This window comes from Aquarana catesbeiana, linkage group LG11 (assembly GCF_042186555.1).
Source record: "Aquarana catesbeiana isolate 2022-GZ linkage group LG11, ASM4218655v1, whole genome shotgun sequence".
Lineage (NCBI taxonomy): Eukaryota > Metazoa > Chordata > Amphibia > Anura > Ranidae > Aquarana > Aquarana catesbeiana.
Genome location: NC_133334.1, coordinates 187,109,329 through 187,135,408, shown reverse-complemented (window position 1 = coordinate 187,135,408; position 26,080 = coordinate 187,109,329). Strand labels below are relative to the sequence as shown.

The window sequence follows — 26,080 nt, the reverse complement described above, 5'->3', positions numbered from 1 at the left end:
AAGATTGTTAATCAAGAATGTGTGGATTATTGTTTCAACGCTACAACACTTTTGTTTTATGAGAAAATGGGGGTTATTTCCTAAGGGCAAATTCACTTTGCACTACAAGTGCAGTTTCAGTGCAGTTGCAAGTGCACTTGTAGTGAAATGTGTTTTTGCATTTAGTAAATAACACACAACAGTGCTTTGTATAAGGTTACACAATCATGCCATTTTCTGCACTCAACACATTTCTGTCAGGGTCAGCTCAAACAAACACAAGCAGTAAATGTCCAGAAAGATTTTTTTTTTTATTTGAAAAAGGCTTCACATATTGTCTGGCATATTGATAGCCCCCTACCCGCAAAGAACTCCAGGTAGCGTAACCGGACATCACAGGCACTCAGGGAGGGCAAGCCAGGACGGCCACTTTCAAGCGCCGTAAGTGTGGTTTGATGTAGGATTCCGCCCTCAGGCCCAACTGAGCCAGCATAGTTGGCCGAATGTTTCCGTAAAAAGTTATGGAGAACACAGCACGCAAGTATTATATGGTTCAGTTTATACTCCGCCATATGGATAGGTGTCAGAAATAGGCGGAACCGGCTGGCCAGGATTCCAAATGTGTTCTCCACCACTCTTCGGGCTCTGGCCAGCCGGTAATTAAAAACCCTCTGTTCCGGGGTGAGGGTCCTCATCGGGAATGGCCGGATCAGGTGGTCCCCCAGCGCAAATGCTTCATCAGCAACGAACACAAATGGGAGTCCTTCCACATTGTCCTCTGGAGCTGGCAAGTCCAAGCTGACATTCTGGAGACGCCTGTAGAACTCCGTCTGGGCGATGACTCCACCATCGGACATCCGGCCATTCTTCCCCACGTCCACATACAGGAAGTCGTAATTAGCCAAAACCACCGCCAACATCACTATACTATTGAACCCCTTATAGTTGAAATAGTACGACCCCGAGTTGGGTGGTGGGACGATGTGGACGTGTTTCCCATCAATTGCACCTCCGCAGTTAGGAAAGTCCCACCGCTGGGCAAAGTGGGAGGCCACAGTCTGCCATTCCTGTGGCGTGGAAGGAAACTGTTGAGGAAAAAACAATAAACATTACTATTTTTACTCTGAAACATGGCAAGCAGATTAGACACAAACATTATGGGGCAACCTCCAGATAGCATTTAGTAAGGGGAATTTAACAAGGCCAAAGTATAAGGTACACCTATCATATTCCCCCTCCCCCCCCCCCTCATGGGCCATTTCTAACATTATAGGGGGTGTGTGTAAATCTTGGACAGGTAACCCTCTTCACTTCATTGAGAGCTGAATGCCTAAATAATGGGTATTACTTGGAACAGCCCCTCCTTAGTTACACTATTGGCAGCCCACTGGACAGGTAAGAAGTGTCATAATACAAAGATATAAATACACACTGTACACATTTGAGGACATTTGGACATTCTGCTATTACCTATCAAGATAATAATAGGTTACCAAAACTTTAAACAGTACCATTGGAAAGTATACAGGCAGGCCCTTGCACTACATGCTTTGGGGAATTCATCCATAAATCTCACCAGTAAAGAGATGGGTATAGTGTGTATGGGTTTGGCAAAGTCAGCAGATAGATGATTGAGGATAGATAGAGAATTGGGATCAGCTGACCTAGCAGTTGGGGGGAGGGAGGGTTACTAAAAATTATTTGGGGACACCACAAAAAAAAGCCTCTGGCACTCTGCCTGAATTTAAATCAAAAATAACATTTCCAAACATTTTAGGGGGTGTTTGGGGTAAAGCACTACTATGGAGCTGATAAAATACATTGTTAAGTGACTACATGAGGTGAATATAGGGCAGGAGACACCATGCTGGGGAGGTTATTGAAGGGCAAACATGTATGAAGGACCTAAAATAATAATGACATAAAAATCCAGCATGCATGAGGACAAAGGGGACATTCACAGCATATTACAATCATGGTAATTAGGGAATGAGGAAAGAAATACAATATATTATCAAACATTCAATACAATAAAATGTGATATTAAAGGATAAAAATCTTACCTTCATATACTCCTTCTGCAGGACCTATATGATGGCAGAACAGGTCTCTGGGATAATGATACCCAGAGCCTGGGGGGAGATGCCTGTCGAGAACTTCAAGTCCTGCAGACTTCTCCCTGTGGCCAAATACCGCAAGGTAGCGACCAACCTCTGCTCCGGAGTGATGGCTTGCCTCATGCAGGTATCCTGCCTGCTGATATAGGGGGTCAGCGAAGCCAACAAACGGTGAAACACGGGGTCCGTCATCCTGAGAAAGTTCCTGAAATCATCAGGATTATTCTCACGGATCTCACAGAGCAAAGGCATATGAGAGAACTGGTCACGCTGAAGCAACCAATTCTTGGTCCATATACTCCTCCCCACCCTGTTCATGGACTGGACTTGTGTCAAGGTCAGGACCCCAACACCGAGCCCCCGCACAGCACGAACTCTACGAGGAGTACGCATACGAAACATGGCTAGAAAACGGTCGGCTGCTCAGAACGAAGTAACAGAACGCACTGAAGAACAGCAAGGCCTGTGAAGAGCGACCTGAAAAACAGCAACGAGCAGGCAAGATCACATAGAAAACTCCGATACGAACTGACTGCACGCACTGAAGAGCAGATACAAACCCACAAGCACAAACTGAACGGCAGAAAACGATCTGAAAGCCACGAGTCTGAAAAAGCGCGAATCGTCTCTCACCAAACTTTTACTAACACGAGATTAGCAAAAGGAGCCCAAAGGGTGCCGCGCTTGGTTCTGAACCGGCCTTTTCTAGTCTCGTCGTATGTGGTGTACGTGACCGCGTGGTTGGCGATCGGAAATTCCGACAACTTTGTGCGACCGTGTGTAGGCAAAACAAGTTTGAGCCAACCAACATCCGTCGGAAAAAATCCTAGGATTTTGTTGTCGGAATGTCCGAACAAGGTCCGACCGTGTGTACGCCCTATTAGTGTAGCACCAGTCTTATGGGGTGGACTGGGCTGAGAGGCAAATTAGTCTAGCGCCCCCCATAAAATTGCCTCACTGCTTCCGGTATGCGGGCGGCCGGCATTCAGCAACTATGGGGGGGGGGGGGGGGGCGCTTCTAATTTTGACTGTCCTATCATCCTGGACCACAAACCTTCCTCACTGTGCTATGTTTTCTGCTGCACCATTGGCATGGTTATATCTTCTTAGTCCTCTCCATAAAATTATCAGAAATTTGTGCTTATACTAGAACTATGTGCAACACTTTTTTTTTTCATTTTGGAAAGAGTAAAGGAGGGTTATAGCCCCTGTCAGTTTATTTTTTACCATCCCTTTCCTATTGCAGAGATTTTCCTTCACTTCCTGCCCCATAGCCAAACAGGAAGTGAGAATCTATGCAAATTAAGGGAATCCATCCCCCCCCCCCACCCCAGGCCCTCAGAACTTGTGTCCCCACTTGAAAATTTCAGGTAAGGTCTTAAACAGCAAGGGGTGTGGCATTTACAGGAAGGGGTGGGTCATATTTAAATTAGGGGGTACACGAGTTTAGTCAGGCCTAGGGCAGCAGAAAACCTAAATACACTACTGCTTGAGTCTATGAATCCAGGCCATTTCTTGTTTTGAGATTTCTCTAACTAATAGGCTACCCCTCCAATGGGGTCTATATTTATTTATCCCTATAAACAAAGTGTCCATTGGGTCTCTATTATGTGTCTGGTCATAATGTCTTGATACTGGGTGTCTGTCGTACCCTCTTCTTAAGTTGCCTATATATTCATTTAATCGGGCGCAAAGTGCCCTTTTGGTCCTCCCAACATACTGTAACCCGCAAGGGCACTGTATGAGGTAGACCACACCCTCAGTGGTACAGGTGATAAACGACTCCATCTCATAAGAGCGTAGGGTGCTGGTCTGACAGAAGCTGGCCGTTTGGAAAATCAGCAGCCAACCAGAATGTTCTTGCAGGGGGGGCGCCCCCTTGTCAGAACACAACAGCTTAGCGGCGGAGATCGCTGTACTAACATTGGACGTGTGTGCAACCACTGAAAGTCACTGAAAACTTTAAAACTGTGAAACACTGTCACAAGTCACTAAAACATATTTTTGGAGCACTGCTTGTTAAATCAAATCATTTATACTGAATGAATTATTATTGATGATATTTACAATATGTGTAATGCACACTGTTGTATTCGTGTACTTTAAAACGTGCTCCTTTTTTTGATTCAGCATTTGCACTTTAGGATTGCGTTTGATTGTTTAAATCTATTATATAGATATTCACATATAGTGGCACTCTACACATATATATATATATATATATATATATATATATATATATTGTTTTGATTTATTATTACTATTACTGGCATTTGCACCTTATGGATTGGAATGTTGTGGTAAAAGCACTGCCACTGACTACCCTCCCAAGCACTGCCACTGATCCCCTTCCCCCAAGCACTGCCACTGATCCCACCCCCCCCTCCCAAGCACTGCCACTGATCCCACCCCCCCCTCCCAAGCACTGCCACTGATAAGCACACACAGAAGGTGGCACACACAGGTTATAATAGCTATTAAAGGTTAATTTCCCACATCGCAATTCGTTGCTGTGTATAAATAGTCAATGAGTTTGTTAGGCTAGATACTAAGCCATGGGGAGCATAAAAGAACAGTCACAAGATCTGCATAACAAGGTAATGAAACTTTACAAAGATGGAAAAGGATATAAAAATATATCCAAAGCCTTGAATATGCCAGTCAGTACTGTTCAATCACTGAGATTACCTGTTGGTTATTCTTTGTATCCTGAACAATTCCAGTGGCAGTTGTGGCTACAATCTTTCTTGGTCTACCTGACCTTGGTTTGGTATCAAAAGAGCCCCAAATTTTCCACTCCTTAACCACTTCAGCCCCAGAAGAATTTACCCCCTTCCTGACCAGGCCATTTTTGGCGTTACGGCACTGCGTTGCTTTAACTGACAATTGCGCGGTCGTGTGACGCTGTACCCAAACAAAATTTACGTCCTTTTTTTTTCCCACAAATAGAGCTTTCTTTTGGTGGTATTTGATCACCTCCTTTTATTTTTTGCGCTATAAACAAGAGAAGAGCGACCATTTTGGGAAAAAAAAAAACTATCTTTTACTTTTTGCTATAATAAATATCCCAATTTTTTTTTTAAATAAATGTTTTCCTCAGTTTAGGCCAATATGTATTCTACATATTTTTGGTAAAAAAAAATCGCAATAAACGTATATTAATTGGTTTGCGCAAAAGTTATAGCGTCTACAAAATAAAGGATAGATTTATGGCATTTTTATTATTATTTTTTTTTTTTTACTAGTGATGGCGGCGATCTGCGGTACTGCGATATTGCGGCGGACAAATCGGACACTTTCGACACATTTTGGGACCAGTGACATTTATACAGCGATCAGTGTTATAAAAATGCACTGATTACTGTATAAATGTCATTGGCAGGGAAGGGGTTAACACGGGGGGGGATTAAGGGGTTAACTGTGTTCCCTAGCTGTGTTCTAACTGGGGGGGTGGGACTGACTAGGGAAGGAGACCGATCGGTGTTCACACTTAATATGAACACACGATCTGTCTCCTCTCCCCTAACAGAAACGGGATTTGTTTGTTTACACACACAGATCCCGCTTCTCGCTCTGTCACGAGCGATCGAGGGTGCCCGGCGGCCATCGCGCCCGCCGGGCACTCGCATCGCCTCGGGGGACACGCTGCGGGCACGTGCGCACCTCCTACAGCGTCTTAAAGAGCCGACGTACAGCTATGACGGCTCTCCCAGGGGAGCCATCCTGCTGCAGTATAAATGCGGCGGCTGGTCTGGAACAGGTTAATAAGGGATAAAACAGTACTGACGTGCATATTCAAGGCTTTGGGTATCTTTTTATATCCTTTTCCACCTTTATTAAGTGCTATTACTTTGTTTACACAGGTCTTTTGACTGCTCTTTTCTACCTCCCCATGGCTGAGTGTCTAGCCTGCTTAGGGCATCCAAGTGAGAGCTAACAAACTCATTGACTATTAATACACAGACACTAATTGTGATTTAAAAATCCACAAATGAGAGATTAACCTTTAATTGCCATTTTAACCTATGTGTGCCACCTTCTGTGTCTGTACCAAGGCCAAACATTCCAGGGTATGTTAACTTTTTATCAGGGCCATTTGGGTGATTTCTGTTATTATGATTTAAAAAGGATCGAAAAAACTATGTGATAAATGGCTTCATGTGATCACTATCCTTAAATAAAAGACAATTTTTTGGCTTGTTCAGTCATATTTTCAATATTAATGCCAAAATTTCACAATTTCTGCCAGGGTATGCAAACTTTTGAGCTCATATATATATATATATATATATATATATATATATATATATATATATATATATATATACACACACACACACAGAGGGGACAGAAAGTATTCAGACCCCCTTAAATTTTTCACTCTTTGTTATATTGCAGCCATTTGCTAAAATCATTTAAGTTCATTTTTTTTCCTCATTAATGTACACACAGCACCCCATATTGACAAAAAAACACAGAATTTTTGACATTTTTGCAGATTTATTAAAAAAGAAAAACTGCACGGCACAGTGGTGTAGTGGGTAGCACTCTCACCTAGCAGTAAAAAGGGTCGCTGGTTCGAATCCCAACCACGACTCTACCTGCCTGGAGTTTGCATGTTCACCCTGTGCCTGCGTGAGTTTCCTCCGGGTACTCCGGTTTCCTCCCACACTCCAAGGGCATGCTGGTAGGTTAATTGGCTTCTGCCCAAGAAAAAAAAAAAAAAACTGGCCCTAGTATATGAATGTGAGTTGGGGACCTTGGATTGTGGGCTCCTTGAGGGTAGGGACTGGTGTGAGGGTGTACTCACTCAGGTTGAACTGGATGGACTGGTGTCTTTATTCAACCTTACTAACTATGTAACTATGAAATATCACATGGTCCTAAGTATTCAGACCCTTTGCTCATTATTTAGTAGAAGCACCCTTTTGATCTAATAAAGCCATGAGTCTTTTTGGGAAAGATGCAACAAGTTTTTCACACCTGGATTTAGGGATCCTCTGCCATTCCTCCTTGCAGATCCTCTCCAGTTCTGTCAGGTTGTATGGTAAACGTTGGTGGACAGCCATTTTTAGGTCTCTCTAGAGATGCTCAATTGGGTTTAAGTCAGGGCTGTGGCTGGGCCATTCAAGAACAGTTAGGGAGTTGTTGTGAAGCCACTCCTTCGTTATTTTAGCTGTGTGCTTAGGGTCATTGTCTTGTTGGAAGGTAAACCTTCAGCCCAGTCTGAGGTCCTGAGCACTCTGGAGAAGGTTTTCCTCCAGGATATCCCTTTACTTGAGTGCTGCCAGCATTGCTACAGAGGTTGGGGTGGGGGGTCAGCCTGTCAGTGCTCAGACCATACATCGCACACTGCATCAAATTAGTCTGCATGGCTGTCATCCCAGAAGGAAGCCTCTTCCAAAGATGATGCACAAGAAAGCCCTCAAACAGTTTGATGAAGACAAGCGGACTAAGGACCTGGATTATGTATAATAGATAGTGAAAACTACCAACCCGCGCTAATGGAAGCTGGTTAAACTAATACAGATTAAGGAGCAGCACGTTATAATGGTAATGAAAAATGTAAAACAATAATTGATTGCAAACCGCGCTCCCTGTAAAGTGCAAGTGCAGATGACACTCTAATGTAAACAAAGTAAATGTAGTATAAATATATGGTGTCAATAGTGATACTCATAAGTAAATATCACCTAAATGAAAGCAGCGAATAATCAAACATCAAAGATTGAAAAATAAACAAAACAAGTGAAAGCAACAGTCCAAATTCAAAATGAGTTAAAAAATTAAACTCAAAAATTATATTCAAAAAATTTAATTCAAGAAAGTGTTCAAATAATGTTGAAATCGGACACAATCCTTCACTAAACGTTTTAATTTTTTTGTGGGATCACCTTTAATTTTCTTATATGTCACAGTATCACTCACCAGCCTATTGAGTTCTTTCATGTAGTCATCTCTATTTAAGACCACTATACCCCCCCCTTTGTCCGCTTGGCGGATAGCGATATTTTTCTTTTTCTCAAGTGCCTCTATACCTTTTTGTATGTTACCCTTCTTTTTCCTTTTTTTGGTCTTAATGAGTCTGATGTCTTGCTCAACCATACTTTTAAACGTCTAGAGAAAATGTTTAGATGGCTTTTTGGGGTTAAAGACTGATTGGTTTCTCAGCTATGTTGGCATTCTGGTTCAATAGGCTGGGTGTTAAGAACTCGTTTCTCTGCAAAATGTTAAATATTAAGTTTACGTATACATTTCTCAGTGTCAATGAACACCTCAAATTTGTTTAGTCCTTTATCCGGGGCATATTTAAGACCTAATTCAAGTACTTTAAGTTCGTTGAGAGTGAAAGACTCATCACTCAAATTAAAAAATTCCTTGGCCAACTATTCTTTCTTTCTTTTTGTTCTTCCTTCCTCCTCTTGTGCCTCTACGTTGTTTCTTTGAGGGTCCTAGGTGGGCTAGGCAGGTGGTTCCCATTGTTGCCAATGGGAATTTGCCTGGTCCCCATATCGGGTCCCTGGTGGTGGGTTGTTTCAGGATGGGTTGGGTGGTCCACCCCTCCCCCTTCCTCTCCAATTGCCCCTTTGTCCGGAGTAGCCCCTGTGTTGATTCCAGCCCCCCCGGGAAGGTGGATCTCCATGTCCTCTCCTGCGAAAACCCCTATGGGGTGAGCCACCTCTCTGTGGATCATCCCCTTGGTAGAGGGGTTGGAACCTATTGTACGTAGGAATGTCATAACCTCCATAGTAGCCATTATCATAGTGGCTAGAACTGGATATAGGGGCAGGGTGCGTCGAGTAACCAGAGTTACTAGTAGCACCTCTAGGGGCAGTACCCCCTCTTTTGTATGTAGTACCTCGGGTGGGGCGCCGGGCTTATGCCCCTGGTTACCACCACCCGGGGTGGAACATAGAGGAACAGTGGGAGGCTGGATGGGCTCCAACCTATCTGAGGAAGAGTCTATGGATTGGTTAGGAACCATATCCACAACTCTTCCTGCGATATATAAATTCTGTTTTCCCTATAATCTTTGAGATCACGTTGATACTTTTTGATTTTCTTGGCTTTGGTATCCTTATCTAATTTCTCTAAATGTTTCTGTACCTGTATATTTTTTTCTTTATACTCTGCAGTGTCTTCAAAAGGTAAAATGGCCTCGTTAAGTGCAACAATTTTAGTCTCCAATATTCATAGTTTGGCTTGCCTCCTTGCCCCCCCACCCGAGGAACTACATACAAAAGGGGGGGTACTGCCCCCAGAGGTGCTACTAGTAACTCTGGTTACTTGACGCACCCTGCCCCTATATCCACTTCTAGCCACTATGATAATGGCTACTACGGAAGTTATGACATCCCTACGTACAATAGGTTCAAACCCCTCTACCAAGGGGGTGATCCACAGAGAGGTGGCTCACCCCATAGGGGTTTTTGCAGGAGAGGACATAGAGATCCACATTCCCGGGGGGGGGGGGCTGGAATCAACACAGGGGCTACTCCAGACAAAGGGGAAATTGAAGAGGAAGGGGGAGGGGTGGACCACCCAACCCATCCTGGTACAACCCACCACCAGGGACCCGATATGGGAACCAGGCGAATTCCCATTAGCAACAATGGGAACCACCTGTCTGGCCCACCCAGAACCCTCAAAGAAACAACGTAGAGGCACGAGAGGAGGAAGGAAGAACAAAAAGAAAGAGAGAATAGTTGGCCAAGGAATTTTTAATTTGAGTGATGAGTCTTTCATTCTCAACTAACTTAAAGTACTTGAATTAGGTCTTAAATATGCCCCGGACAAAAGGGGGGGGTATAGTGGTCTTAAATAGAGATGACTACATGAAAGAACTCAATAGGCTGGTGAGTGATACTGTGACATATAAGAAATTTAAAGGAGATCCCACAAAAAAATTAAAAAAGTTTAGTGAAGGATAGTGTACGCAAAGCTAAAGTTGTAGGAATCCTTAACAAGAAAGAAGCTAGATATTTAGTCCCTGATGCACCCAGACTCCCTATAATATATCAATTGCCCAAAATACATAAAAATTCTCAATGACCACCGACAGACCTATTATCAGCGGCATAGACTCTATTTTTTCGAGAATAGGTGAATATGTCGACTTCTTGAAGCCTATTGTTCAATCGTACCCCTCATATTAGCAAAATTGTAAACATCTTATGAACTTGCTCAAGGTTATTACGGTTCAGGGTGACACATTTATTGTTACGATTGATGTCGAATCGCTCTATACCAACCTGGTTCAGAAGGATATTTTGAGAACAACAAGGAGGGCCCTTGATTCTAAGTCCAGCCTTAGGGTCGAACAGAAAGAGATTCTGATTGAGATCTTGGAGCTGGCTATGTCTAATAACTATTTCTGGCATGAGGGGTCTTGTTACAAGCAGGTCAAGGGAGTGAGTCTTTGGGAAGACCACAGCATACTTGGAACCCACACACCCGAGATCTGCCTGTACAAAAGGTACATAGATGACATTGTGATTCAGTGGAACGATACAGTGAAGGCATTGGAAACGTTCCTTAGTACCATTAACCATAATTGCTATGGATTAAGCTTCACAGGCAACTGGAGTACAAGTGAAATCAGTTTCCTTGATTTAACTCTATATAAGAATAATGGCAAAATTCTGACAATGACTCCTTTCAAGAGCACCAATAGAAATAGTTACATACCCACGGCCAGCTGCCATCATCCTAACTGGCTTAAAGGGATACCTAAGGGACAACTATTAAGGATTAGACGTAATTGTGATTCCATGTCAGATTACACGTCTCAATCAAATCTATTAATTGACAGATTTAAAGAAAAAGGGTACCAGGAAAACGATCTCAGGGCCACCCAATTACTTATTTCACGGATGGATAGGGATCAACTCTTGAAAGATAATATTAAAGAGAAATGTGAACTGGACTATGTTCCTTTTCTGACTAGTTTCAATAGGGACTATAAAAGTGTTGAAAGAATTTTTTCAAAACACTGGCCAGTTCTGCTAAGAGACAGGACTTTGTCTAGTTTCTTACCAGAACGCCCTCGGTTCATTTATCGGCGTGCACCGAGCCCTAGGTTCATCTATCAGCGTGCACCGAGCTTACGAAATAAACTAGCCCCGAATGTATTAAACCCCCCCAGGAGAGTTCCCACTTTTTTGGATCTCAAAGAGCTCTTTTATTGTAGGAAGTGTAAAGCCTGCAAATTAACTAGGAATAATATGAGAAAAGTAGAACACTTCACATCCTTTAGTACGGGCAAAGACTACAAAATAGATAAATTCGTCACCTGTAAATCTGCTTATGTCACGTATCTTATTACTTGCCCGTGCGGGTTACAGTATATCGGACGTACTAAAAGAAACCTCTGCACCCGTATCAATGAACACCTCACAAATATTAAAAACGTTTTCCCAAACAGTCTCTCTAACCATTTCAGAATCCACCACTGGCAGGATCCTAGCTTGGATAGATTTTTTGGGATTGACAAGCTGGATGCTGATTGGAGGGGAGGAAATATGGTTCAGAAAATATCAAAAAACGAAACTGAATGGATTTATAGTTTGAATACACTTACTCCGGCAGGTATCAACGTCGACATCGACTTGAATTGTTATTTGTCCAATTATTGACCTATATTTATACTGGTTGTGAAGGGGCAATCCATTCCGGTTTCACCCCTTTATATATATATATATATATATATATATTTCCTCCAATTTTCTTAAAATCTAACTTTATTTCATTTCATTTTATTTATTTCATTTCATTATATTTAATTTATTTATGCATTCTGATTTATTCATTTTGTTCAGTTGCGCAATCTGGCATCTATGCACAAGATGGCAGTTTGGATACGGGAATTCTATAACCGTATTCTACTTGCTGGCCACAAGATGGCAGTGTTAATTTTATTTTTCATTTTTGGTTAATCCCTCTGCAAGTTGGGATGTCACCGGATTGGAAGCCTCTAATGTGTGTATTTAAGGAGGTGGCGTGCCAGTTCGTGCGATCCCTGATGATGTCAGCACGCACTGACGAAACCGGTCGGACGCACCATATTTTGCTTGTCCGCTCGAACCCACATGTGGGTGATGCGGTTTTTAGCCTAAATTTTGGCATACTTCATGATGGGAGTTCATTTATCTTTTTCCCATACATGGCACTAATGGTCTTTAATGACCCATCTCTATCCGGGAGTTTGTTTGCATGCATCCAAGCAGCTACAGTGTTACCTGAGGTACCTGAGTTCCAGCACCTGAACCAAGCCGTGATAGCGTGAAGCTTCCTTGGCTGTTCTTGAAGCGTTCTTTGACTTCTGTCATGGGAGTCACCACAATCTGGTGAGTAGGCTGTGTGGCCGGTGTTGGTGGTGGATTACTGTTGTTTGATGCCTTGCTGAACCCCAGGAGGATTCATCCAGGAGTCCGATTTCAACATTATTTGAACACTTTCTTGAATTTAATTTTTTGAATATAATTTTTGAGTTTAATTTTTTGAACTAATTTTGAATTTGAACTGTTGCTTTCACTTGTTTTGTTTCTTTTTCAATCTTTGATGTTTGATTATTCGCTGCTTTCATTTAGGTGATATTTACTTATGAGTATCACTATTGACACCATATATTTATACTACATTTACTTTGTTTACATTAGAGTGTGTCATCTGCACTTGCACTTTACAGGGAGCGCGGTTTGCAATCAATTATTGTTTTTCATTTAAGGACCTGGATTACTGGAACCATGTCCTGTGGTCTGATGAGACCAAGATAAACTTATTTGGTTCAGATGGTGTCAAACGTGTGTGACAGCCACCAGGTGAGGAGTACAAAGACAAGTGTGTCTTGCCTTCAGTCGAGCATGGTGGTGGGAGTGTCATGGTCTGGGGCTGCATGAGTGATCCCAGCACTGGGGAGTTATGGTTCATTGAGGGAACCTTGAATGCCAACATGTACTGTGACATACTGAAGCTGAGCATGATCCCCTCCCTTCGGAGACTAGGCCGCAGGGCAGTATTCCAACATAACAACCCCAAACACACCTTCAAGACGACCACTGCCTTGCTAAAGAAGCTGAGGGTAAAGGTGATGGACTGGCCAAGCATATCTCCACACCTAAACCCTATTGAAGGTGGGTGGAAGGTGGAGGAGCGCGAGGTCTCTAACATCCACCAGCTTCATGATGTCGTAATGGATGAGTGAACGAGGACTCCAGTGGCAACCTGTGAAGCTCTGGTGAACTCCATGCCCAAGAGGGTTAAGGCAGTTAGACATCAAAGAAATCATTTCATAGCTAGCTGACTAAGCACTCTGTGTAGTGTGAAACGCGTAAGTTTGTTCCACTTTGCTGTGACCTGTATTTTGGATGACACTTTATTGAATAAAGGCAAATATTTTTGGAGTGCGGCTGTCCAGGATTTCTTTGATGTCTAACTGCTACAGCATTGCCAGCACCTGGACTTCTAGACTGAAGGAGATGCCTTTTACTTTGATCTGACCCACCTGGAGCGGTGATACTCTCTACTAGGGTTAAGGCAGTGCTGGAAAATAATGGTAGCCACACAAAATATTCACTTTGGGCCCAATTTGGGCATTTTCACTTAGGGGTGTACTCACTTTTGTTGCCAGCGGTATAGACATTAATGACTGTGTGTTGAGTTATTTTGAGGGGACAGCAAATTTACACTTATACAAGCTGTACATTCACCACTTTACATTGTAGAAAAGTATCATTTATTCAGTGTTGTCACATGAAAAGATAATAAAATGTGTGTGTATATATATATATATATATATATAGTACCCGGGACTGCGCTCCGCACTGTGTCACATCAGCAGGTTTTACACTGTGGAGTGTTTTATATCCTTTATGTACCATGGTATCCATGGGATGATCTGATTGGCCGTGAAAGGGCTGTCCAGTATCCGTGACTGTATCTGCTGTTCCTTGGAGCTAAGCTGCGATTCCTTGCATGCATTCCCTGATCCTCTGTTATGGGGGATCATGGAAATCTGGTAAGAGTTTATTTCTGCTGATTTGTGGTGGATTCAACACAGCTCTTTACTCAGCGCTTGAGGACGGCTTGTTCACAGTTTATGGATTTTTATTTCAAAACGCACTGGTGAGTTTTAATTTTTTTCACTAGGTTTTGGAATCCAACTAATTTTTTTTTATTATTATTTCTTTATTTTATTTTATCAAATTACATTTCAATATACAAAAAGGAAAAAACACAAACTGCACAACACAGTTTTCTTCTTCACAGTACATTTAAAAGCCGGAGGAGCCGGATTGTTGGTAAGAGCAGCAGGAGGGGGGGACATCCCCTCCCGCTCCTCTGGTATAACAGCCAAGCGGCTTTTAGCCTGAGCGGCCAATGTGCATTCCATTTCCCCCAGGAAGCCCCTCAAAAAGAGGTATCTGCCTTCTGGGTCAGTTATCCTGTCCCCCAACTTGAACCTTACCCCAGCGGCGAATCCAATTGCCACTCCTTTAGCTCTCTTTGTAGTCGAGTCGGCATAGTACCATGTCGGGAAGTCTTTAGAGAATAGTTTAACATTTGTGTCCTGTGACAAGTGGGTCCCCTGTAAGAAAACTACTTCTGCGCCATAGGATTTTAATCCTTTCAAAATTGTATGTCTCTTAGTGGGAGTGTTCAGTCCGCGGACGTTATATGTCAGGAATTTAGTTGTTATCTTCTACTAATAAAAACCATATTTAGTTGAGAGGTACCTCTCCCCCCTACCTTCGCCTCCTCCCACCTCCTCTGTCCCCTCCCCCTCTCCACCCCTCCCCTCTTTTTTGCCTCTTCTGGCTTCTGAACCAAAAGTGGAATTACACTCCATTTCCACCAATGATTTTCCTCTCATGAGGTGAGGCTCTGACCCTGTCACCCGTTCCCATCCCCCACCACTCCCCCCGAGAATAGTGAGGAACGGGCAAGGAACGCACCAGCAATTACATAGCAGCCGTTCTCAGACCCCCTATACTCCACGCCCCTCCCTCCCCCCCACCCCCCACATGCCATAAATCCTTCCCCATTTTTTGGAGTTATTGAAACACCTCCTGCAAAAAAAAAAAAACTAATTAGTCTTTCTTTATTTTCTCTTCTCTCAAGTGTCCATCATCCTAAAGGAAGCTTTCTCCCTTCGACCAGGATGGTATCGCTTGGACTTGTAAGTCCAATTTAGTACAGAAATCTTGTAAATCTTTCGGGAACCTTAATCTCGAAGATCTAACATCTTTATAGCCTATCAAGCATGCCGGAAATCCCCAATTGTATTTGATATTTGATGATCGCATTTGTTCTAGCAATGGTTTGAGGAGTCATCGCCCGGCAAGTGTTTCCGGTGCAAGGTCTGCAAAAATTTGAAGCTCGACCCCTTCATATCTTATAGGTGGTCTTCCCCTCATTTTACACCAAATTTCTGCTTTTTCTTCATACGTCTGAAATCTGACTAGAATGTCTCTAGGGCGATCTGCTATTATATTTTTAAGTTTCCTAACCCGGTGGTTTCTATCGATCTTTAGTCTTTCATCAATGCCTTTATCCAACAAGGGGTTAAATGTTAACTTCATAATTTTCCTTAGGTCTTCACCATTTTCCTCTGGCAGGGCTCAAATTCTCAGGTTTTGTCTTCTACTTTGAATTTCTTGGTCTTCTAACTTGTAAATGATTTTCTTTTGATTTATTTGTGTTGTTCTTACTTGTTCTTTGACTTTATTGAGTTCCTGAGCATGCTCGTCTGTTTGCGTTTCCATCTCTTCCACTCGGGTCAACAACAGTCCCAGGTCTGCTCGTAGTGCAGTAATTTCACCTTTTAATTGATTTTTCTAGTCTCAGTAGCATCTCTGTCATTTCTAATTTTGTTGGAATTTGAGCTCCTGCTTTCTGTTCATCCATCCTGCTTGTCTCAGGTTCACTCTCTGTACTTATATTATCTCTAGAGAGCTTTTTTTTTTTTTTTTTTTTTTTTTTTTTAATCACGTTCTTTTTTCTTATCTTGTTTTGCCTGCTGTTGTTGCCTTCCAAGTCCTGGGCTCTCAGGGCTTGTCTCCTTTGTCAGATAATGCTTGATGGTACTGGTGCTTCCTTTTCCCTTAGGGGTTTTAAGGTCGCTTCCCTTTGCAGTCCTGTCTTTCATACTGGTTTTTTAATCGTAGTTTTGCGTTTCCTCAATGTAAAGTATTTTAATTCTTCTTTAGGGGAACGTTACGATGGTTCGAACTGTATTGGTTCTCTACTTTCCTTCTGGACAACGACTCCAGACAATGTATTATAAGTTTAAGGAGCAAAAAAGCTAAATCAACAGGTCAGCTGGAAAGCTGAAATTGCACATGTAAGTTACTGCAGGTTTTTAAAGTATTTAATTCACAGCAAGCAGGCTGGGGTTTAGTCCATCTATATGGCTGAAGACGTATGATTGAATGCAGCTGGTCAAACAAGCGAGCCGGCTAACAACTGTACAAAAATACAAGTGATTGGGCCATCTGGTTATGGGGATACCTATCAGTAAGGTCCCCATTATTAATTGGTTGATGCACCTATGTACTACCCAAAGGGATACTGTAAAACAGGTATATACTGCTTACAATCAAAATGTCCAATAGTACTCGGGCATATACCATCTTTTGTAAGTTTGAGCTAATTATTTGCCAAAAATATCCCAAAAAGTACTAGACCTTGCAATTTTGTGCTGAAGTGTACATTTGCATGCAGTTAAATCTGGGTAGTATGGATATTGATGCTTGTAAAACAGAAACATAAACATTCACAGAAACCACTGCTGACAAAGGGATATAAGCAGGTATATGCACGTATATGCTGGTGTGTACAGGAAAAATGCTGAGTTTCACCAGTATGTACAGATTCAGACAATAGCAAATCCTGTCACTATTCAAAGTGTATACTATAGCAAGCAAAATATACTTCAAACACTGCTAGCATCCACTGGTATTTGTAAATAAGTTCAATTTTTTATTGGTATTTGCAGAATTATACTGATTTAAGTGCAGGTATATGCAGGCATTTATAAGGATCTGAGCTTCAGAATGTCCGCTAGGTTAAGGTAGATTCGTACAGACATGTAGGCCAAGTTCAAATCCATATGTATAGCCTGAAGTATGTACTAGAAGACCGCTGATTTGCACTGTCTTACAGGCTAATTACTATGCTTGCGGGCTGGTATACTGATATTCAGGTTTATGAAAGGAAAAAGTCCATATATCCATCCAATACAGTGACAAGCAGACCCAGGGCGTACAGAGATAAATTTGTTTGTGCAAATATATCCCGGTGTATCCAGGTAAATGTACAAATATATATTTAACCTCTGCAGATGTAAAGTGAAAGTTGCAGGTGGGTACAGAAAGATACTGGAACAGGCAGGTTTATGCTGGTAAGTGCTGGTGAAAAGCGGTTATTTCAGCTGTTGCATACGTTTGCCGTTAAATCAGGGATGTTTCGTATATATGCCATAGCGCTTTTTGGTACTGTTAGAATTATATGCAGAAACATGCAAATAGATGCAGGGGTCAATTGGTACTTGCAGATATATGCAGGGCTTAACTTATATATACTGGATCATGCTGATATATAACGGGCCATTGCAGGTGTTTATGGATGTTTATATGAATATGCTGGAATAGGCGTGTATATGCTTTGTCAAATTTCATCACAGTTCAAGCTAGTTCAGTCTATAGCTCAATTGTAATAATACCTTACTGTTTTCACTGCCTCTGTTCCGTCCTGCTTTTCTCCCTGCTGTTGGATCCGACCAGATATTCAACTCACCGCTGCATCTCCCTAAGGACCTGGTGTTTTAGGGAATCTTCCAGGCAACTATTGACCAGCTTCTCGCGTTGCCTCTTGTCCGAGTATCTGTTTGAGTTTTAGTAGACTGAGCCGGGGCTGCATTCCAATCAGGAGGTATGAGGGGGGTGGCGTGCGGGAGGGGAGGTAATGGAACTTTAGTTCTCTGGCATTCCACCGTAGCCTGGTAGTCCGCCTATCTCCCAGTCTGGATGGAGAATCTCCGACAAGCTTCCAGGGGAGTGCTGGGTCTTCATCTATGGAACCGCCGCTGCCTCTCACTCAGCGGCTCCACCGCGGCTTCCCCGGGTCTCCTCGTGCACTTCGTCGGAAACACGGTCAGGCCCCTTCCTCTGTGAGGTGCATCACGTCCTCACGTCTCCTCATCTCAGCTCCAACACACCTGTTCTGGAATTCAACTAATTTATTACCACATACATTTATGGACTTATATTTTAATATTATTGATGTTCACCTTTTTATTAATTGAACACTTATGGACTTATTTATGGCCTTTATTTACCTCTATCACATGTATATTTATTTTCACATTATACACATGATTTTTCACAATATTTGGCTTATCCATGATATTGTTTTGATTCTTGGTCAGAATTTTATGGGTAGCGCGATTCTAATTTTTACAATTTCTTTTCTGTATTGATAGAAACACAAAGAAAAGAGGGCGCACCAGCCTAGTGCATTATCTTTTGGTACATTTATTCAGAAAATATATTGAAAGGTCTCCAGGTCTCAGTCTGCAATCAGTAGACGGACTGCCATATGTCAAAGACCTTTTTAAGCACGATTGTCTCCTACTTTTGTAAGTAGTTTCAATATATTTTCTAAATAAATGTACCAAAAGATAATGCACTAGGCTGGTGCACCCTCTTTTCTTTGTGTTTTTGTCTACTACTAGGATATCCCTATCCTGGAGGGCAGCAAGGGCGAAAGCTAATATCCAAGTTGATCTTTTGGATCACCTAGCCAACACACCTGTGCGCAAGAGTATTTGCTTTTTTGTTGTACTATGTACTTTTCTGTATTGATGTTATACATGAGAATTGCAGCTCCCGAGTGATTGAATGGTTGGAGGTAATTTCTTCCAGCCAATTTAATTTCATCTTAGCGCAGTTTATTTACTCTTTTTTTCAGGGAATAACACACACCTGGCCATGGAACAGCTGAGCAGCCAATTGTCCCAGTACTTTTGGTCTCTTAAAAAGTGTGAGGCACATATACAGTCTGTTGTAATTCCTACACCATTCACCTGATTTGGATGTAAATACCCTCAAATTAAAGCTGAAAGTCTGCAGTTAAAGCACATCTTGTTCGTTTCATTTCAAATCCATTGTGGTGGTGTATAGAGCCAAAAAGATTAGAATTGTGTCGATGTCCCAATATTTATGGACCTGACTGTATATATATATATGTGTGTGTGTGTGTAAGTATACATATATATAGTTCATCCTACATAAATTGGCCAACATATAACAACAGTTCCCCCCCCACCCCAAGACCATACCAGTCCCTTCAGTCTAGTATGGATTTTTTAGAGGAAACCCCACGCCAAGAACAAAGGCGTGGGACCCTACCAAAATCCATACCATACCCTTATTTGAGCGTGCAGCCCAGCAGGTCAGGAAAGGGGGGTGTTAGCAAGCGCCCCCCCCCACCCTTCCTGGACCATATCAGGCCCCATGCCCTCAATATGGGGGGTGTGGGTGCTTTGGGTCAGGGGGGTTCTGTGCCCCCCACCCCAGACCCGCTTGTCCCCATGTTGATGTCCCCATCAACATAATGACAAGGTGCTTTGGGATGGGGGGCACAGAGCCCTCCCTGCCCCAAAGCACCCACCCCCCCCATGTTGAGGGCGTGTTGCCTGATATGCTCACTCGCCCCCTCACCTGCCTTGCCTGACATGCCAGGCCGCATGCTCGGATAAGGGTCTGGTATGGATTTTGGGGGGACCTCACACCTTCTTTCTTTTTGGTGTGAGGTTTCCCTTAAAAATCTATACCAGACTGAAGAGGGGACCCCACGCAATTTTTTTTCCATTTTGGCGTGGGGTTCCCTTTTAAGATCCATTCCAGACTCAAAGGGCCCGGTATAGATCTTGGGGAAAGGCACACCATCTTTTTTTTTTTTTTTTTTTGGCGTGGGGTTCTCCTTCAAGGAGGGCTTTCACACTGGTGGGGTGCGCTGGCAGGATGCTAAAAAAAAGTCCTGCAAGCAGCATCTTTGGAGCTGTGAAGGAGCGGTGTATACTACTACTGCCCATTGAACTGAATGGACACCGCTGCCGAGCCACTGCAGTGGCACTTTGTGGGTCATTTTAACCCTTCTTCGGCCACTAGCGGGGGTTAAAACCGCCCCCCCCCCCCCCCAGCGGCCGAAAACCCCCAAAAAAGCGAGGGTAAAGCGCGTTACCGTTGACGCCCCAGTGTGAAAGGGGCCTAATGCAAACCACTGTGTAGCACTAAAAACAGGAACAGTGCAGGCAATATAGCTATCCTTATGTACACATATAATAGAAAACATACATAAAGGCAAGCTTTTGAAAACATTAATGCACTTTTAAGATTATTTAGATCAGTCTGATCTCTTTTACATTTATACCTAAAAATAAACTGAAGGTGCTGTACATTACTATTCAAGTAATATTTGTCCATAAAAATAAAGTTGTTGCATTGTTTTTGTATATATTTAGAGAAAATGATGTCGCTGCTATTGATGTGAACATGGGCTGCCCCAAGGAGTATTCAACAAAGGTATGCTCTTTTTCAAATGAAATTTGTGTTAATGTGTACATCTAGTTGACCATGTATGCAATCAGCAGAAGAAAATATGATAAACAGCGACTGTTGTCTGCTGGAATACATTATTAATACCTATTGCAGTCTGAAAACAAACTAGAATGTGTTAATGCAGTAAACCATGAAAACAACAATTGCCCTTATAATGGATGCACCAGATAAAAGAATTGCAAACTAAGTTCCTGCCCTTCAAAGGGAATTATGGCCATAGCTATTTTTGTCATACAGTACTTATTCTATGGATCACAGAAGTGCAGTTACTTTTGCACTCATGTAACCTATTTTCAGCCAACAGTGGGCTAAAGTCCATCACTAAGCCGCCCCCTCCACAGCATGGCACTTCAGTGAGCACTGAAGGGGCAGAGCAGAGAGTCAGTGACTAACAGTCATTGACACTCTGCTCAGAGCAGAAGGGAAAACTGAGCGATCAGTGGTGTTTGAGTGCTCAGTTCTCAGATGGTTCGGATCGATGCTGCATCCACCTAGGTGAGTATATATATATTTTTTATGGACACTGGCACACCCTAAACAGGAAGTTGCCTCCCTATGTAACCCCTCCTCCTACTAGGAGTAGGAGTAAGTTTTTTCGCCATTGTCTAAGGTCACCTTCGCATGAGGTTGTTAGGAAAGATGGTGGCTTCATTCGAAGCAGTTCCATTCGAGACTGTTGCAAAACAGTATTCTATCTGCTTGGAGCAAAATAATCCAAGCTTTAGACTTGCCAATGCGGTTGTCCCCAAGGGTGTCCCAAATACTCAGTTGGTAACCCAGAATGTGCTGAAAGTAAGATCCTTCAGACCAATTATCTGGAAAGTGGTAACAACAGACGCCAGCCTTTCAGGCTGGGGAGCAGTACTAGAGAAGACAACTGTCCACTGACAGTGGCCAAGCCGTAAGAGCCTTGCCCATCAATATCCTAGAGATTCAGGCAGTGCGCCTGGCTCTGAAGGCCTGGACTTCCAGGTTACGGGATTGTCCTGTCAGGATCCAATCTGACAACGCCACAGCGGTGACCTATATCAATCACAAGGAGTCTTGCATGCAGGCAAATGTGAACCATATTCTAACTTGGGCAGAAAGGAATATTCCGTGCCTATCGGCAGTCTTCATTCCGGGAATAGAGAATTGGCAGGCTTTGTGTCCAGGACAAGGGATCAATTTGCATGCAGAACTGATGCGTTGGTGACCCCATGGGATCAGTTCTCACTGATCTATGCATTTCCCCCTATTCAATTGCAGCCTAGACTTCTTTGCAGGATCAAGCTGGAAAGAAAGCCAGTAATTCCAGTAGCACCAGCATGGCCCAAAAGGTCATGGTATACAGAAATCGTAAAGATGGCAGTGGAGGATCCATGGTCCCTTCCACTATGGCCAGACCTGCTTTCACAGGGACCAATATTCCATCCTACCTTACGAACACTAAAGTTAAAGGCTGGGCTATTGAAACCCACATTCTGAAGAAACGTGGGCTTTCCGGATCAGTTATTGCTACTTTAATTAATGCAAGAAAGCCAGAACTATATATTATAGAGTCTGGAGGGCTTATGTTTCCTGGTGTGAATCCAAGGGTTGGCACCCTCGGGGAGATATCATAGCCAGAATTCTTGCCTTTCTACAATTCAGGGTAGAGATGAAGTTGGCCTTGAGTACTATTAAAGGCCAAGTCTCAGATTTCAAAGACCGCTTGCTACACATTCTTTATTCCGGGGTTTTATACAAGGGGTTATGCGGATTAATCCGCCAGTTAGATCACCTTTGAACCCTTGGGACTTGAACTTAAATTTTGTCTGTTACAAAAACAGCCATTTGAACCGATACAGCATATTCCCTTAGTCCTTCTGACAAGGAAGCTGGTGTTCTTGGTTGCTATATCCTCAGCAAGGAGGGTTTCAGATATGGCTGCTCTTTCTTGTAAAGAGCCATACTTGATTATTCATGAGGAAAGAGTGGTGTTACTCCCTCGTCCAGATTTTTTGCCAAAAGTGGTCTCAGGTTTTCACCTGAACCAAGATATTGTCCTACCATCATTTTTTTCAAAACCATGTTCCAGGGAAGAAAAGTCACTACATTGTCTTGATGTGGTGAGAGCAGTGAAAGTCTATCTAAAGACAACTGCTCAGATTCGGAAGACTGATGTCTTATTTATTCTGCCAGAGGGTCCTAAGAAAGGACAGGCAATGTCAAAATCCACTGTCGCTAAGTGGATTTGACAAGTTATAATTCAGACTTATGATTTAAGGGATAAGATTCCCCCTTTTCAAGTCAAAGCACACTCTACCAGGTTGGTTAGGGCTTCTTGAGCAGTGCATCACCAGGCCTCTAGGGCCAGATCTGCAAGGCCGCAACTTGGTCCGCAGTTCTTACATTCACCAGATTTTATCAAGTGGATGTAAAAAAGAGCATGAGGATATCGCCTTTGGGCGCAGTGTGCTGCAGGCAGCAGTATAGGTCCTCAAATCTGTTGGCGCCCTACGGGTTGTGTCTCCCGCCCCTCAAATAGCATTGCTATGGGACGTCCGTCCCCTTAAGTTATTACTTAAGGCTCTGTGTCCCATGATGTACGATAAAGAAAATAGGATTTTTATTACAGCTTACCTGTAAAATCCTTTTCTTTGAGTACATCATGGGACACACAGGTCCCACCCCTCTTTTCTGGGGTATATGTATACGTATATTGCTTTGCTGCAAAAACTGAGTTACTCCTGGTAGGAGGAGGGGTTATATAGGGAGGCGACTTCCTGTTTAGGGTGTGCCAGTGTCCATCACCTGAAGGTGGCCTATAACCCATTAGCTTATTACTTAAGGCTCCGTGTCCCATGATGTACTCCAAGAAAAGGATTAAACAGGTAAGCTGTAATAAAAATCCTATTTTTTATCCAACAAATAAAGCTTACTTTTGGTGGTATTTGATCTCACCTGTGGTTTTAATTTTTTGCGCTATAAGCAAAAGAAGAGCTACGATTTTGATAAAAAAACCACTATCTTTTGCTTTTTGCTATAATAAATATCCCAAATTAAAAAAAATATATATTCTTCTACATATTTTTGGTAAAAAAAAAAACGCAATAAGTGTATATTGATTGATTTGCACAAAAGTTATAGCTTCTACAAAATAGGTGATTGATTTATGGCTTATTATTTATTTATTTATTTATTTTTACTAGTAATGACGGCGATCAGGACTGCGGGACTGCAATATTGCGGCGGACAAATGGGACACTCTTAACACATTTTATAAAAAATGCACTGATTACTGTAAAAATGACACTGGCAGGGAATGGGGTTAACACTAGGGGGAGGTCAAGGGGTTAACTGTGTTCCCTAGGTGTGTTCTAACTGTAGGGGGGATGGGACTGACTAGTGGAAGAGAGAGATCGGTGTTCATACTTAGTATGAACACATGATCTGTCTCCTCTCCCCTGAGAGAACCGGGATGTGTGTTTATACACACACACACACACACACACACACATCCCTGTTCTGTAACAAGCAGTCGCATCGGCTCCAGGGACAAGCTTCGGGCACGCGCCACCGGAGGCATCTTAACAGTTACATTTTTATTCATCTCCAACGGAGAAAAGTTTCAGTACAAAGATAAAAAAGAAGTACATTCACAAATATATATATAAATATACATATACCTATACATATACATAAAAATATAAAAGGGGACAATAAGAGAGGATTACATAAAAAAGGCAAAGAAGAACCATTTCCACAAGGAAAGTGACAATCTAGGATAAATAGTCTCAAGTATTACATCAAAAAGCAAGGCACATCAGTTCACATCTTAGTTGCAAGTATTCATATCACTGCAAAGTTGTATTTTAGGAGCAATACCTCCTCCTCAAAGAAAAAAAAGTATATTTTAGTGGTAATTTTAAGTGTATTCTAAATATTTCTTAACCGAACTAGTGGTGTATAAATTCGGCGAGTTCTCCCGGGGGGGATCCGCATCAGTGGCCATTCACTTAGAAACCCATGCACCCCAAATTTTTTCAAACTTTTTGGGACATTTCCGGCTCATAAATGTGAGCTTATATAGAGGGAGGGTCTTATCAATGAGTGTTTTCCACTGTCCCACTGTTGGGGGGTCTGTCTGTTTCCATTTAAATAAAATGGTTTTCCTTGCATAGAATAAAGCGTAGAAAACGAATAGCCTCTTATGGGTGTTTGCGATAAGGGTATCACAGATCCCCAGGAGAAGGACTCGGAACTGTTGAAGAAGGGGGCACGACCACACCACACGTAAGAAAGTACCTATATCCGTATTGCATTTTGGGCACCTATCAGAGTGAGAGGGATATATTTTAGCAAGCCGTTGGGGTGTATAGTATGCCTGGTGAAGGAATTTTAACTGGATGTACCTGTCCCTGGCGGATATCATCAAAGGAATATATTGTTGGACTCCCTCTTCCCAATCGTCATCCGTCAGGGAGGGCACAGCCAGCTTCCATTTGTTAAATAGCCTAGTCCCCTGGTTATCAGTTCCCAGGGACACCCGGAGATACAAAGAGGAAAGGATATGGTCCACATGTTTGGAAATAAGGAAGCGCTCCACCATATGTGATTGTAGTTGAATTTCTGAAGGGAATTGAGCCTGAATTGCGTGTCTCAGTTGCAAATAGCGGAAAAACATTTTGGTAGGGAGTTGGAAGGTATTACGCAATTCGTCAAATGTAAGGAGTTTACCCTCTGGCATAATATGCTGTAAGATTTTAATTTCATATTTAGCCCAGACTGCTGGGTCTGGGATCGTTAACAGATGTGGTAATTTAGGGTTACCCCAGAGTGGTGTATAGGGTGAATAAGTTTGTGGTGGGTTGAGCTTAGCTGTCAGCTATTCCCATATTTTGGTGGTCGTGCGCATGGGGATGGTCATACTATCTTGTGCTTTTGGACCCCTGAATACCAGGTTGCTCAATGCTGAATACGACCCCAATATGGCTGCTTCTAAATTAACCGCTGGGTTATGTCGTGACTGAACAAACCACCAGCGTACCGTCACCAGCACCGCTGCCCAATAATATTTCCTGAAGCACGGCAATGCCAGCCCGTCCGCAGATAGGGGAAGTTGCAGGCTTGTTTTGGCAACCCTGGGGGTCTGTCCCGCCCAAATGAAATTATTAATCACCCGATCTAGTTGCTTAAAAAATGATTCAGGGATAGGTACTGGAGTGTTTCTAAATACATACAGGAATTTGGGGAGGAATATCATTTTGAGGAGGTTTATCCTACCCACCGGTGTCAGGGGAAGGGACTTCCATGTTAAGCAGCGTCTTATTAGTTGCTGTAGAATGGGGTATACATTATCTGTCAGATAACAAGAGAAATCCCTTTGTATTTCAATGCCCA

At 42.6% G+C, this 26,080-nt stretch overlaps 1 protein-coding gene across 13 annotated transcripts in view; it reads left to right on the top strand.

Moving 5' to 3' along the window:
• Window positions 1-26,080, top strand: part of DUS2 (dihydrouridine synthase 2) — a 1,383,726-nt gene that overhangs the window by 468,730 nt on the left and 888,916 nt on the right. For all 13 annotated transcript variants that reach the window (XM_073605117.1, XM_073605118.1, XM_073605124.1 and 10 more), the window contains one exon: window positions 20,620-20,680. In XM_073605117.1, the coding sequence (XP_073461218.1) occupies window positions 20,620-20,680 (61 nt within the window). The remainder of the gene's footprint in view (window positions 1-20,619; window positions 20,681-26,080) is intronic.